The sequence below is a fragment of the Octopus bimaculoides genome, chromosome 10 (genome assembly GCF_046866305.1).
Source record: "Octopus bimaculoides isolate indiv1 chromosome 10, ASM4686630v1, whole genome shotgun sequence".
Taxonomy (NCBI): Eukaryota; Metazoa; Mollusca; class Cephalopoda; order Octopoda; family Octopodidae; genus Octopus; species Octopus bimaculoides.
In genome coordinates this window covers 56,527,705-56,539,909 of record NC_142937.1, presented here as the reverse complement: position 1 = coordinate 56,539,909, position 12,205 = coordinate 56,527,705, and the positions used below count along the sequence as shown (strand labels likewise).

Genomic DNA, 12,205 nt, shown 5'->3' with positions numbered 1-12,205 from the left:
AGAAAGCCTTTGACAGGACCCCTTGATCCCTTATCTGGTGGTCAATGTGGAAACTAGGGATAGATGAGCGGTTTGTAAGAGCTGTACAAGCCATGTACAGGGATGCTGTTAGTAATGTGAGGGTTGGCAATGAGTATGGTGAAGAATTCAGTGTACGAGTAGGAGTTCACCAAGGATCAGTCCTCAGCCCCCTTTTTTTCATCATAGTTCTCCAGGCAATAACAGAAATTCAAGACAGGCTACCTCCGGAAACTCCTCTATGTTGATGCTCTTATAGCTTAATCACTAACAGAACTAGAGAAGAAGTTTCAAGTGGGGAAGCAAGGTCTAGAACGAAAGGGCCTTAGAGTTAACCTAGCAAAAACCTAAGTGTTAGCAAGTAGGAAAGCAGACAAATCACAAATCCCTTCAGGTAGATGGCCCTGTTCAATCTGTAGAAACGGCAAAGGTAGAAACTCCGTAAGATGTACCTGGTGTAAGCTATGGGCACATAAAAGGTGCAGCAATATCAGAGGAAGGTTAACAGAGAAAATAGTTTTTGTGTGTGGAAGGTGGTACAATTAACACTAAAAATGTACAGAAAATAGATTCCATCACGAGCCAGGGTGGGAAACTAGAAGTAGTCGATAGCTTCTGTTACCTAGGGGACCAGGTCAGTAGCGTTCAGAGTGAAAGGCAGACTGTATGATGCCTGTGTGCAAACAGCCATGCTACATGGCAGTGAAACATGGGTTACGACTGCAGAGTACATGTGTAGGCTTGTAAGAAATGAAGCTAGTATGCTTCACTGGATGTATAATGTCAGTGTGCATGCACAACTGAGTGTAAGCATCCTGAGAGAAAAGTTGGGCATAGGTGGCATCAGATGTGGTGTGCAAGAGAGATGACTGTGCTGGTATGGTCATGTGATGCATATGGATGAGGACAGCTGTGTGAAGAAGTGTCACACTCTCATGGTGGAGGGAACCTGTGGAAGAGGTAGATCCAGGAAGACATGGGACGAGGTGATGAAATGCAATCTCTGAATGCTGGGCCTCACAAAGGCAATGACAAGTGACTGAGACCTTTGGTGGTATTCTGTGCTTGTAGTCGTGGCTGATGCTAGTGTCACATAACTGGCTTATTGAAAGCACTCTTCAAACATTGGGTGATATACTGTGCTTGTGAAGACCTGTCGAACCAATAGTTGTGGCCAATGCCAGTGCTGTGTGACTGGCACCTGTGCTGGTGACATGTAAAAGCACAGTTCAAGCATTGAGCCTCATAGAGGCTGTGACAGGTGACCAAGACCTTTGGTGATATACTGTGCTTGTGTAAACCTGTCAAGCCAAGTGAGACCATAGTCATGATCGATGCTGGTGTCAGGTCAATGACACCCATACCAGTGGCACTTAAAAAACACCCACTACACTCTCAGAGTGGTTGGTGTTAGCAAGGGTATCCAGACATAGAAACCTTGCCAAATCAGATCAGAACCTGGTGCAGCTCCCCAGCTTAACAATTTTCAATCAAACCATCCAACATATGCCAGCAGGGACAACAGAAATTAAATAATGATGACGACGATTAGCAAAGTCAGCATGATATAGTGTGTGTGATAAGACTGTATCTTTAAATTACAGTTTCTGTAATTTAAATTCTGTGCCTGATAATTGGTAGTGTCTTGGTCAGTGAATCTTCTGTGATGGTCAGTAATAATTGGCAAGATGAGCTACTATGGATAATACTATCTCAAAGTGTGTATGCATGTGACCAGGGACCACATGTGAACTTGTATTTCCACTCCAAACATGTGTTGGTCAGAGTTGACTCAACCCATCCTGGGTGAATGCCACCACAAGTATAAGTATGTGTGTGTGTGTGTGTGTGTGTGTGTGTGTGTGTGTGTGTTCTAAGCCTACAGGCACAACAGCACTTATCCTGATTTCTGAGATGCTTAAACAACTAAAAATACATGACTTCCCCTGGAGGGGTTGCTGCTGGAATTTATTTTCACTGAATAAACTAGAGTAAAGATTATTTGCCAACATAAAGTGGCAGTCTTGGTTAGGATGATTGTTACTGTTATTTAGCCCCAGGAAACATCATCTCCAGCTGGCTATACAACACACTATCTGCGTCCTTATATTTTCGAACAAGGGAGTTTAGCATCGCCACTCAGCTCAATGCAATATCTGCGTACCAATGGCTTCTGGGTTAGTTCTCTTCATCAGCATAGAATAACTGCTCAGCTAGAGATGGCGCCACTGAACTCTTGTTCAAAATATATACTTTTCAAAATGACACACAATCACTGGTCTTATAAATAGAAAATTATTATTTCTAAATCTCTGAACGAGAGACATTTAGTAACAGTACTCTAGAGTAAAGGTTATTTGCCAACATAATCTAGAAGTCCTGGTTGGGGTGATATATATATGATGGAATTAAATGAGCTAAGGAAATAGACATACGAACATTAAGGGAAGTCAATCGAAATACTAAACCAAACTTAAAAATACTCCCATACATCTCCACACATAACCCTAGAAACAACGAAGCCTTTAACATTATCATCTACCCATCCTCACAAGAGATAAAACAATGAACAAAATCTTAGGCTCACAAAATTATCAAAAGCAAAATGCAACCTAAAACATTGAAAAAAATATTAACCAGTGCAAGACTATTTCCATTAACAACAGAACCAAAAGTGAAAAAATGTGGTCGACCTAACAGCTGTAGTAAACCTAAACCTATTTGTGTTTTCATTTATATAACTCAGTTGAACTCAGCATTGTGTTGTGAATGACTTAGAAATTCTAAACCACAATGTAACCTTCATTTCATTAAGGTGATCTCAGCCTGATGATTAGTTATGATGAGCCTAGTTGATTGCATAACAATTGCATCATGAGTTTCAGCTAGCTTGGAAACATATGTAGCATGCATTTTACTTGTTCTTCTCCTTCACTTTGGATTTTTATTCACATTTTTAGCAGCTTTAGTTGCTAACTGCAAGCCATACAAAAACTATCAGTTAATTGAATTTCCTCACAATTTCAATATGGGAAAAAGTGTATCTCTCAATGCCAATAAATTGTTATTGTATCTTATCATATATTATCCACTTTTTGTTCTCTATATCTGCCACTTACTACTTGAAGCTTACATTCTTCCTACACTCAGATCCTTGGATCACACATTTATACATACATACATACATACATACACACACATATATGCAAGTTACATGGCAAAAAAACAACAACAAAAAAGCATCTAGTACACACAGTAATGTGTTTGACTCAACTGCTCTTATCAAATTGTCCAACCCATGCCAGCATGGAAAACAGACGTTAGATGATGATGACAATGGTGTTAATATTTACATATACATTACATTAGTGGAAGAAACACACACACACACACACACACACACACACATCCACACATTTATCAATTTGTAATTGTGTTTTCTTCCATTTCCCAGAGCCGACCAATACCATTCAATTTCATCAGGGAACACTTTGCCAAGAAGTTATCTAAAAAGGATATTGATGATGCGATAAAGAAATATCAAGAGCTGGTGGGTATAAATTTCAGATTAATGTCATGAACATTTAGTTTATATGTCCTTGGTCACTGTGCTTTTCTATGTCAGTCAGTGATAAAGGTTAAATGCAAACACACACACACACACACACACAATAGCTTCTTCCAGTTTCTACTTACCAAATCCATTCATAAGGCTTTGGTCAGCCCAGGATTATAATAAAAGACACTTGCCCAAGGTGCAGCACAGTTGGACTGGACACAGAACAATGTGGTGGGAAGCAAACTTCTTACCACGCAATCACAGTATATTTTTGATTCTGATTGCTGCTGTGGTCTTGAAGAAGGTAATAGAGAACCATTCCAATATTCTGCACAACCCAAATCTTCTAAGTAAGCTTTGCTATTGCATATCACTCTTGGTTTTGAATACAAACTGTCTGAATGTGATGTGTCATATTTCATCCCATTTTAAACTCAGACATCAAATCAGGAGGATACTTTTACCCAACAGAGACAGATTACATATAATGACATGATAAGATGACAATATGTCTACAAACATTCTCTTGAACTGTATTGTTTTGTCTCAGTCATGGTGCAAATGAATAATCAGTAGAGAGCCATATGAAATGCTTTAATATGTCAAAGCATTTCAAGATTATGCAAAGTGTTAGATTAAGAGTGGTATCAATTTAAATTTCAACACACAACAGTCTGTGTTCAAATTTTGCTGTTGTCAACTTTATCTTTTTATCTCTTTGTTGATAAATTAGAAATTGGCTAAATCAATTGAATATGTTTATTTCATGCAAATTCTGGCCTTGTCACATGTCTAAAACAATGAATATGTTCCTGACGTATGAAATATTATTTTCTTTTTCTAAGGATTTATAACAAGAAAATCAAAAACAATGACAGCAATATTTTTTTTTTTTAATTAATTTATAAAGGGTAACAACCCACAAATTGATTGTACAAGCGTTCCATTCCTGTTTCCTGGACATCAAGTCCTTGACCATATTCAATTTCTGTGCTGTCTTGGCATGTTGAAGAATAGTCTCAGGTAAGTTTCTTAAATGGTAACATTTTTATGTATGAATATTCAACATCATACACATGTATATATCATCATTTATAGATTTCATATTCCATTTTGTTTTGTTTCATACACATATAGAATGCATTTAAATATGCTCATCCAAACATGTTATTGATAGTTGAAGGAAGGACTATATATAGATTAAATATCTTATTTTGGGTTACCAGCACAAAGGTGTCTCTTCTGGTATCCATTTTATTGCAAACAAACAGACCAGCTATTTAGATAATTTGATATCTTGATGTGCAGCTTTCTTATTGAAGCAATGGACAAGTCAGAGGTGTACATCCCTTTTCCTTTTTTCCCCCAATCAGACTCAGAGGCTCAACAAAGAAGATTGTGGGTACTTTGTTTCCTCCTCTAAGTTTTAATGTTTTACTGTTCTTTGATTAAAAACTCTTTGAAATCAAAATGTGTTTCATTATTTATTAGCATTGTGAAAGTGCATGACCTAGTGGTCAGAGTGTTGCACTCATGATCACAAGATCAGGTTTTTGATTCCCTTATTGAGTGGGCAGTGTGTTGTGTTCTTGAGCAAAACACATCATTTCATGTTGCTCCAGTTGACTCAGCTGTAAATGAATAACCCAGCAACAGACTGGCATCCCCTTCAGAGAAGATGTGATCTTGGTCACTTATACACTACGGAAACCAGGCAGCAAGCCCTGTAAGTCCCAGGAATTGAGACAGTGTTTATTTTTATCCACTGGCCTTAAAGTAAACACTATTGATTTATTTAAGCATATTTCATAAAAAAATATAGTTATATATAATGTCGTTAACATATAAAGTCATTAAGGTCATGAGCTGGCAGAATCATTAGCACGCTAGGCTAAGTGCTTAGTGGCATTTCATCTATCTCTACATTCTGTCCATCAAGGTCGACTTTGCCTTTCATCCATTCAGGGTTGATAAAATAAATACTGGGGTCAATGTAGTTGAAATTGTAGTGAAATCCTTGAAATTGCTGGCCTTGTGCTAACATTTGAAACCGAAATATAGAGTTAGTGTGCTTTGGAAAGAAAAGAAAAAAAGTAAAACTTAAACAGTATTCAGAATAATAAAAGTCAAAACCAAAGTGCTGAGACTGTTGCATGAAAAGTGACTGAGTATATATGACAAGAATTCTGTGTGTATACATAGATATATGATGATGTTGCTGTTTAGACCCAATTCATTCCTGATTGAGCAGGTCTATGATCAAAAGCAAGCTAGCCTCAACAATTTTGTCTCTTTAGGGCTATCTAGGATTATATCTAATGTGCCCTTCCCTTTTATGATTTGATGGAGATTTGTCTATTATTTCTAGCAGGTAAAATGAATATGTAAGAGCTTCCTCATTGACTTACATAGATGTATGTTTGTATATGTAGTGCAAGTATAAATGGAATTCTGGTTTTATTCTACAAATTTTATACCATTAATAAACGAGCTGGTTTCAAGCCAAGAAACAAGGTCCTTTCACTAGAATTTAGGCATCAACTAGAATATATATATATATATATATATATATATATATATATATATATATAATATTAATGGTTTCTTATTAGGAAACCAATAGATTTTATACAGGGCTGCAAGGAGAAGTGCACAGAATAACTGAGACAAGAGTAAAATATTAGTTAAAGACTAAAAAGACTGAGTTTACGACTCAACATATCACACCCCCTCAATGAACATATACAAGAAATATAGCATAATCCGTCAAACATAAGGAATAAGAAGAAATAATGCAAGAAAAATAACGGAAGAAGAAATAATAAATAAATAAAAATATAGCATATAGTATAAAATTTCTATACACAAATATATTGTTTCAAGCGATAACATGGAACTGAAAAAAATTGAGTTAAAGATATAATACAATACACGTGAATATCATTTCATAGAAGTTAAAAAAGTTAAAATTAATACGGAAGGAGTAAAAATTTCAAATATATAATATAATAATATAAGTCGATATAGTAAAATAAAATGAAATGAAGAAATGAGGTACCATAAAGTAGTCTGTCGCTTGAAAAAACAAGGACAGAAGTGATTTAACACCACTTAGAATTAAAGTTCAAAGTTCTTCAACTTCCTTGGGCACATTTCACACCTCAAAACCAGAAGACACCGAAAGGCAAGTTTGCACCAATCCGGCACACACAAGAGCGAACAACAGGCACCCAGCAGGTATCAACAGGCAAAAGTTCAATTCCGCTCACCATGTCCAAAAAGGTTCACCAAACATGAGTCAAAAACAATTACAGCACACCGCAGGTATCCATCAGTAAAAACAATTTCACGAATTTCATACAATACCTATGGCCATTTCGGAGGTACACCACTGTATTTCAAAACACAATAGAGTGTAAACTGGTGCTGACCCCCTCGTCAGGGTAAACACACGTACAAAGTCACTACATGCACAAGGGGGGAAAAAAAAAATGATTTTTCTAAAGAGCAAATATATATAAACAAAATGGACCAGCCTATGTAAATAATTGGAGGATCCCCCCCCCCCCAAAAAAAAGTGCTATTTTAGAATAGCCAAACAGGCTGCAGTATCAAAACCAATCTACGAGGTTTCAATTCACCCCAACGTAAACTATTACACTTGTTATTATTTATTACTTTTAAATTTATTTTTATCTCTATACATTTTCAAGAAGGTGGAGGAAAACTTATGGTTGCAGAACGGGTGAATTGAGACCTTGCAGATTGGTTTTGATACTGCAGCCTGTTTGGCTATTCTAAAATGGCACTTTTTATTTATTTTTTTTTTTTTGGAATCCTCCAATTATTTACACAGGCTGGTCCATTTTGTTTATATATATTTGCTCTTTAGAAAAATCATTTTTTTTTTCCCCCCTTGTGCATGTAGTGACTTTGTACGTGTGTTTACCCTGACGAGGGGGTCAGCACCAGTTTACACTCTATTGTGTTTTGAAATACAGTGGTGTACCTCCGAAATGGCCATAGGTATTGTATGAAATTCGTGAAATTGTTTTTACTGATGGATACCTGCGGTGTGCTGTAATTGTTTTTGACTCATGTTTGGTGAACCTTTTTGGACATGGTGAGCGGAATTGAACTTTTGCCTGTTGATACCTGCTGGGTGCCTGTTGTTCGCTCTTGTGTGTGCCGGATTGGTGCAAACTTGCCTTTCAGTGTCTTCTGGTTTTGAGGTGTGAAATGTGCCCAAGGAAGTTGAAGAACTTTGAACTTTAATTCTAAGTGGTGTTAAATCACTTCTGTCCTTGTTTTTTCAAGCGACAGACTACTTTATGGTACCTCATTTCTTCATTTCATTTTATTTTACTATATCGACTTATATTATTATATTATATATTTGAAATTTTTACTCCTTCCGTATTAATTTTTATTCGTATTAATTTTAACTTTTTTAACTTCTATGAAATGATATTCACGTGTATTGTATTATACCTTTAACTCAATTTTTTTCAGTTCCATGTTATCGGTTGAAACAATATATTCATGTATAGAAATTTTATACTATATGCTATATTTTTATTTATTTATTATTTCTTCTTGTGTTATTTTTCTTGCGTTATTTTTTCTTATTCCTTATGTTTGACGGATTATGCTGTATTTCTTGTATATGTTCATTGAGGGGGTGTGATATGTTGAGTCATAAACCCAGTCTTTTTATTATTTAACTAATATTTTATATATATATATATATATATATATATATATATATATATATATATATATATAGTTTTAGGGAAAAGAAACAAGGTTCATGAACTCATCGATGAAAATCCACTGTCACATATCGATGAATTCATGAACCTTGGTTCTTTTCCCTAAAATTATATATTTATATATATTTAATACTGTGAAACTTAATTTAATTTTAATTTTTAATAAATTGATTTTAATTGAGTTTTTACCTGTAATTTTGGATTTTTATCCCTAATATTATTATTATTATTATATATATATATATATATATATGCATGTATGTATGCACGTGTGTGTGTGTGATTATGGATGGATGAATATATTTACACATGTATATATTTACACTGTGATGCATGTGTGGACCTTGTTTTGGCATAAGTATATATACATACAATGTTTGTATATCTATACGTGTGTGCATACACCAGTTACAGGTTAAGATTCTGGAATACCCTACATATTTTTTATATGTGTGAATGTGTACATGTGTGTAAGATTATATACATTGCACACATATGTATTTATGTGTGTGTATGTATGAATATATGTATGTATACATTCATATGTATGATGTATATATGTATGCATGTCAGTATGTATGTATGAATATATGTATGTGCATGAATGCACATACCTCTGGCTACAAATATGCAGTTATTACACAAATTCAAAGCAACATAACCTGATTGTCAAAATGTTATTGTTTGTCAGAAAAGACTGTCAATGAATGCCTGACGCCAGTTGATCTGGTGTGAATCATTAGCAATAAACTGAAAAACTTCAATGATACTGTCTTGCCTAAACAAGGCCTAGATATTTTACACACACACACACACACACACACATGCACACATGAACACACATATATATATACATATCATCATCAACATCATTTAATGTCTGCTTTTCATCCTGGCATACATGTATATACATACATGTATAAACATATATATATATCTCCAGTATTCAAGTACTATTTTATCCACTTTGTTTCACATTTATGTGCGTACTCAGGTATAAATATATATACATACATACATACATACATACACATATATATATATGTATGTATGTACACATATATATGCACAAACTTATAAATATATATCTACACACACACACAAACATATATATATATACACATAAACACACATACATATATATGTGTGTTTGTGTGTATATAAACTTATATATATATGTATGTGTGTGTGTTTGTTTTATGTTTGTGTGTGAGTGCATGCGTGTGTGTGTATGCATGTGCACGCACATGTGTGCGCTCTTTTCTTTGTGCACAGATATGTACTAGATTCTATCTTTTTGAATAACTTGAATGTCTCAAGCGGGTCACTTGAATGGCAGGCTATCACAATTCTTAACCTATTTCAAAATGGTATTTTCATATTTTGCCAATATCACTGAATTAATATTGAAATTTGTACTTGTTCCCAGTCTTAGTGAGCATACTGGGTGCACATACTTTCTAAAGAATCAAACCACATACAAAATTTCCCTTTATAACTGTATAACAATCTTTATTTCTCTTTTCTTCTGCCTATCCTTTCAATTAATCTCTCTCTGAAGGAATTTTTGCAGTCTATAAGTATAAAAAGGTCTTATTTTAAAGGCTTCTAATATTGCTACACCTCTCATGTATCTATAGCTTACACTGGGTACATCTTAGGGAGTGTCACTTTGTGACACTTTGAAGAATAAATTATTGGTGTATTAGGCATTTTTGTTCTTGAGCCTCAAGACTCATAAGATTGGTTACCCAGTGATTGAGATCATCTCATTTCCCATGAACAGGACAGTAGTCCATTGCATGGTGCAAGTCCAGTAATATTTGAGGGAGAGGACAAGCTGATTACATTGGTCTCAGTATTTGACTGGTACTTTATTTTATCACCCCACAAAGGGGTGAAAAGCAGTTTACCTCATTATGATTTGAACTCAGAATGCAGAGAGCTGGAAGAAATGCCACTTAGCATTTTGCTTGATGTACTAACAATTCTGCTAGCTCACCACCTTGCACCTTGCACCATGCATGGGAAGTGAAAAGAAAAAAATACATTATAAAGTTTAGAATTAAGAAAATAAATGCCTTCTTTTATCAAACATATCTGTTTAAAAGCAAATTGTGAAAGATACATTTTTCAAGATACTCAAGTATTTGTGTGACTTTTCTGATGCTCTAAATTAAATTTAAAATATCTAAATCTATGATGCCTTTCATGTGTCACCAACACTGGCCACGACCATGATTTCACTTAGCTTGACATGTCTTCTCAAGCACAGCAGTTTGCCAGAAGTTTCAATCACTTGTCATCACTTACAGAGAGAGAAAGAGAGAGAGAGAGAGAGAGAGGTATAATTCCAGTTTGGTGCCCCACCACCTGTTTTGACTTTCATAACTTTCTGAAAGAATACACATTTTTAACTGAAGCTGTGTAGTGATAGATTTTCAATGGAGTAAATTGCACTTATGTTGATATAATTTAGTAAAGTAGCAATTTAGTGTAGCACTCATGGTTATTCTGTTTGGAAGTTCAATATTCCAGCTTTTTATAACTTTTAGTCAGCTTCTAGAACCTTTGGTAGAACTATTTGGCAGGAAAATTCACAAAACTTACTTTCAAGTTTATTCTTTATTTACTTACACACCAGGTAATCTGACTGGTTGAACCATATTCATTTAGGTGTTAATTTTGGCAGTATCATAAATTTCTTATAGCTGTTCTTGATTTTATGGTAATATAGTTATGCTATATTGGTCCTAAACTATTTAAGCATGCAAGATTGATAAAAATGAAAAATAACAATCACACTAAAAGTGTCTCATATTTATCATAGGTCAGCTGTTGACCATTAATGTGACAAAAGTCATTTGAATACTCATTCAAATTTCTTTGTCAAATATAATGCTTATTTATTCACATTATTTTGAATTACTCATGCGTTATCTCATAACTTCAAAATTTCAATGTGATTGTTTGTAAGGTGAGTGTTGGCAATGAATATAGCGAAGAATTGTGGATAAAAGTAGGGGTTCACCAAGGATCAGTCCTCAGCCCCCTTTTGTTCATCATAGTCTTCCAGGCAATAACAGAGGAATTTAAGACAAGCTGCTCTGTGGATCTTCTCTATGCTGATGACCTTGCCCTTATAGCTGAATCCCTACCAGAACTAGAGAAGAAGTTTCAGGTGAGGAAGCAAGGTCTAGAATGAAAGGGTCTTAGAGTTAACCTAGCAAAAACCAAAATGTTAGTAAGTAGGAAAGTAGACAAATCACAAATCCCTTCAAGTAGATGGGCCAGATTAATCTGTAGAAAAGGCATAAGTAGAAACTAAGATGTACCCATAAAAGGTACAGCAATATTAGAGGAAGGTGTGTGGAAGGTGCACAGGTACAATTAATACTAAAAATGTACAAAAAATAGATTCCGTCACATATCAGTGAGGAAAACTAGGTTACCTAGGTGACCAAATCAGTAGCAGGGGTAGATACTCTGAGAGCATTACTACTAGAATAAAAATAGGGTGGGCAAAGTTCAGAGAGCTCCTACCTTTGCTGGTAACAAAGGCCTCTCCCTCAGAGTGAAAGGCAGACTGTATGATGCCTGTGTGTAACAGCCATGCTACATGGCAGTGAAACATAGGCTGTGACTGCTGAGGACATGCAGAGGCTTGTAAGAAATGAAGCTAGTATGCTTTGCTGGATGTCTAATGTCAGTGTGCATGCACAACTGAGTGTAAGCATCCTGAGAGAAAAGTTGGGCATAAAAGGCATCAAATGTGGATGCAAGAGAGATGACTGCACTGGTATGTTCATGTGATGCATATGGATGAGGACAGCTGTGTGAAGAAGTGTCGCACACC

The 12,205-nt window shown here is 35.3% G+C and overlaps 1 protein-coding gene across 2 annotated transcripts in view; it reads left to right on the top strand.

The window, feature by feature from the left end:
• Positions 1 to 12,205, top strand: part of LOC106872589 (myosin-VIIa) — a 98,968-nt gene that overhangs the window by 39,014 nt on the left and 47,749 nt on the right. For both annotated transcript variants that reach the window (XM_052971213.2, XM_014919623.3), the window contains 2 exons: positions 3,473 to 3,568; positions 4,488 to 4,600. In XM_052971213.2, the coding sequence (XP_052827173.1) occupies positions 3,473 to 3,568; positions 4,488 to 4,600 (209 nt within the window). The remainder of the gene's footprint in view (positions 1 to 3,472; positions 3,569 to 4,487; positions 4,601 to 12,205) is intronic.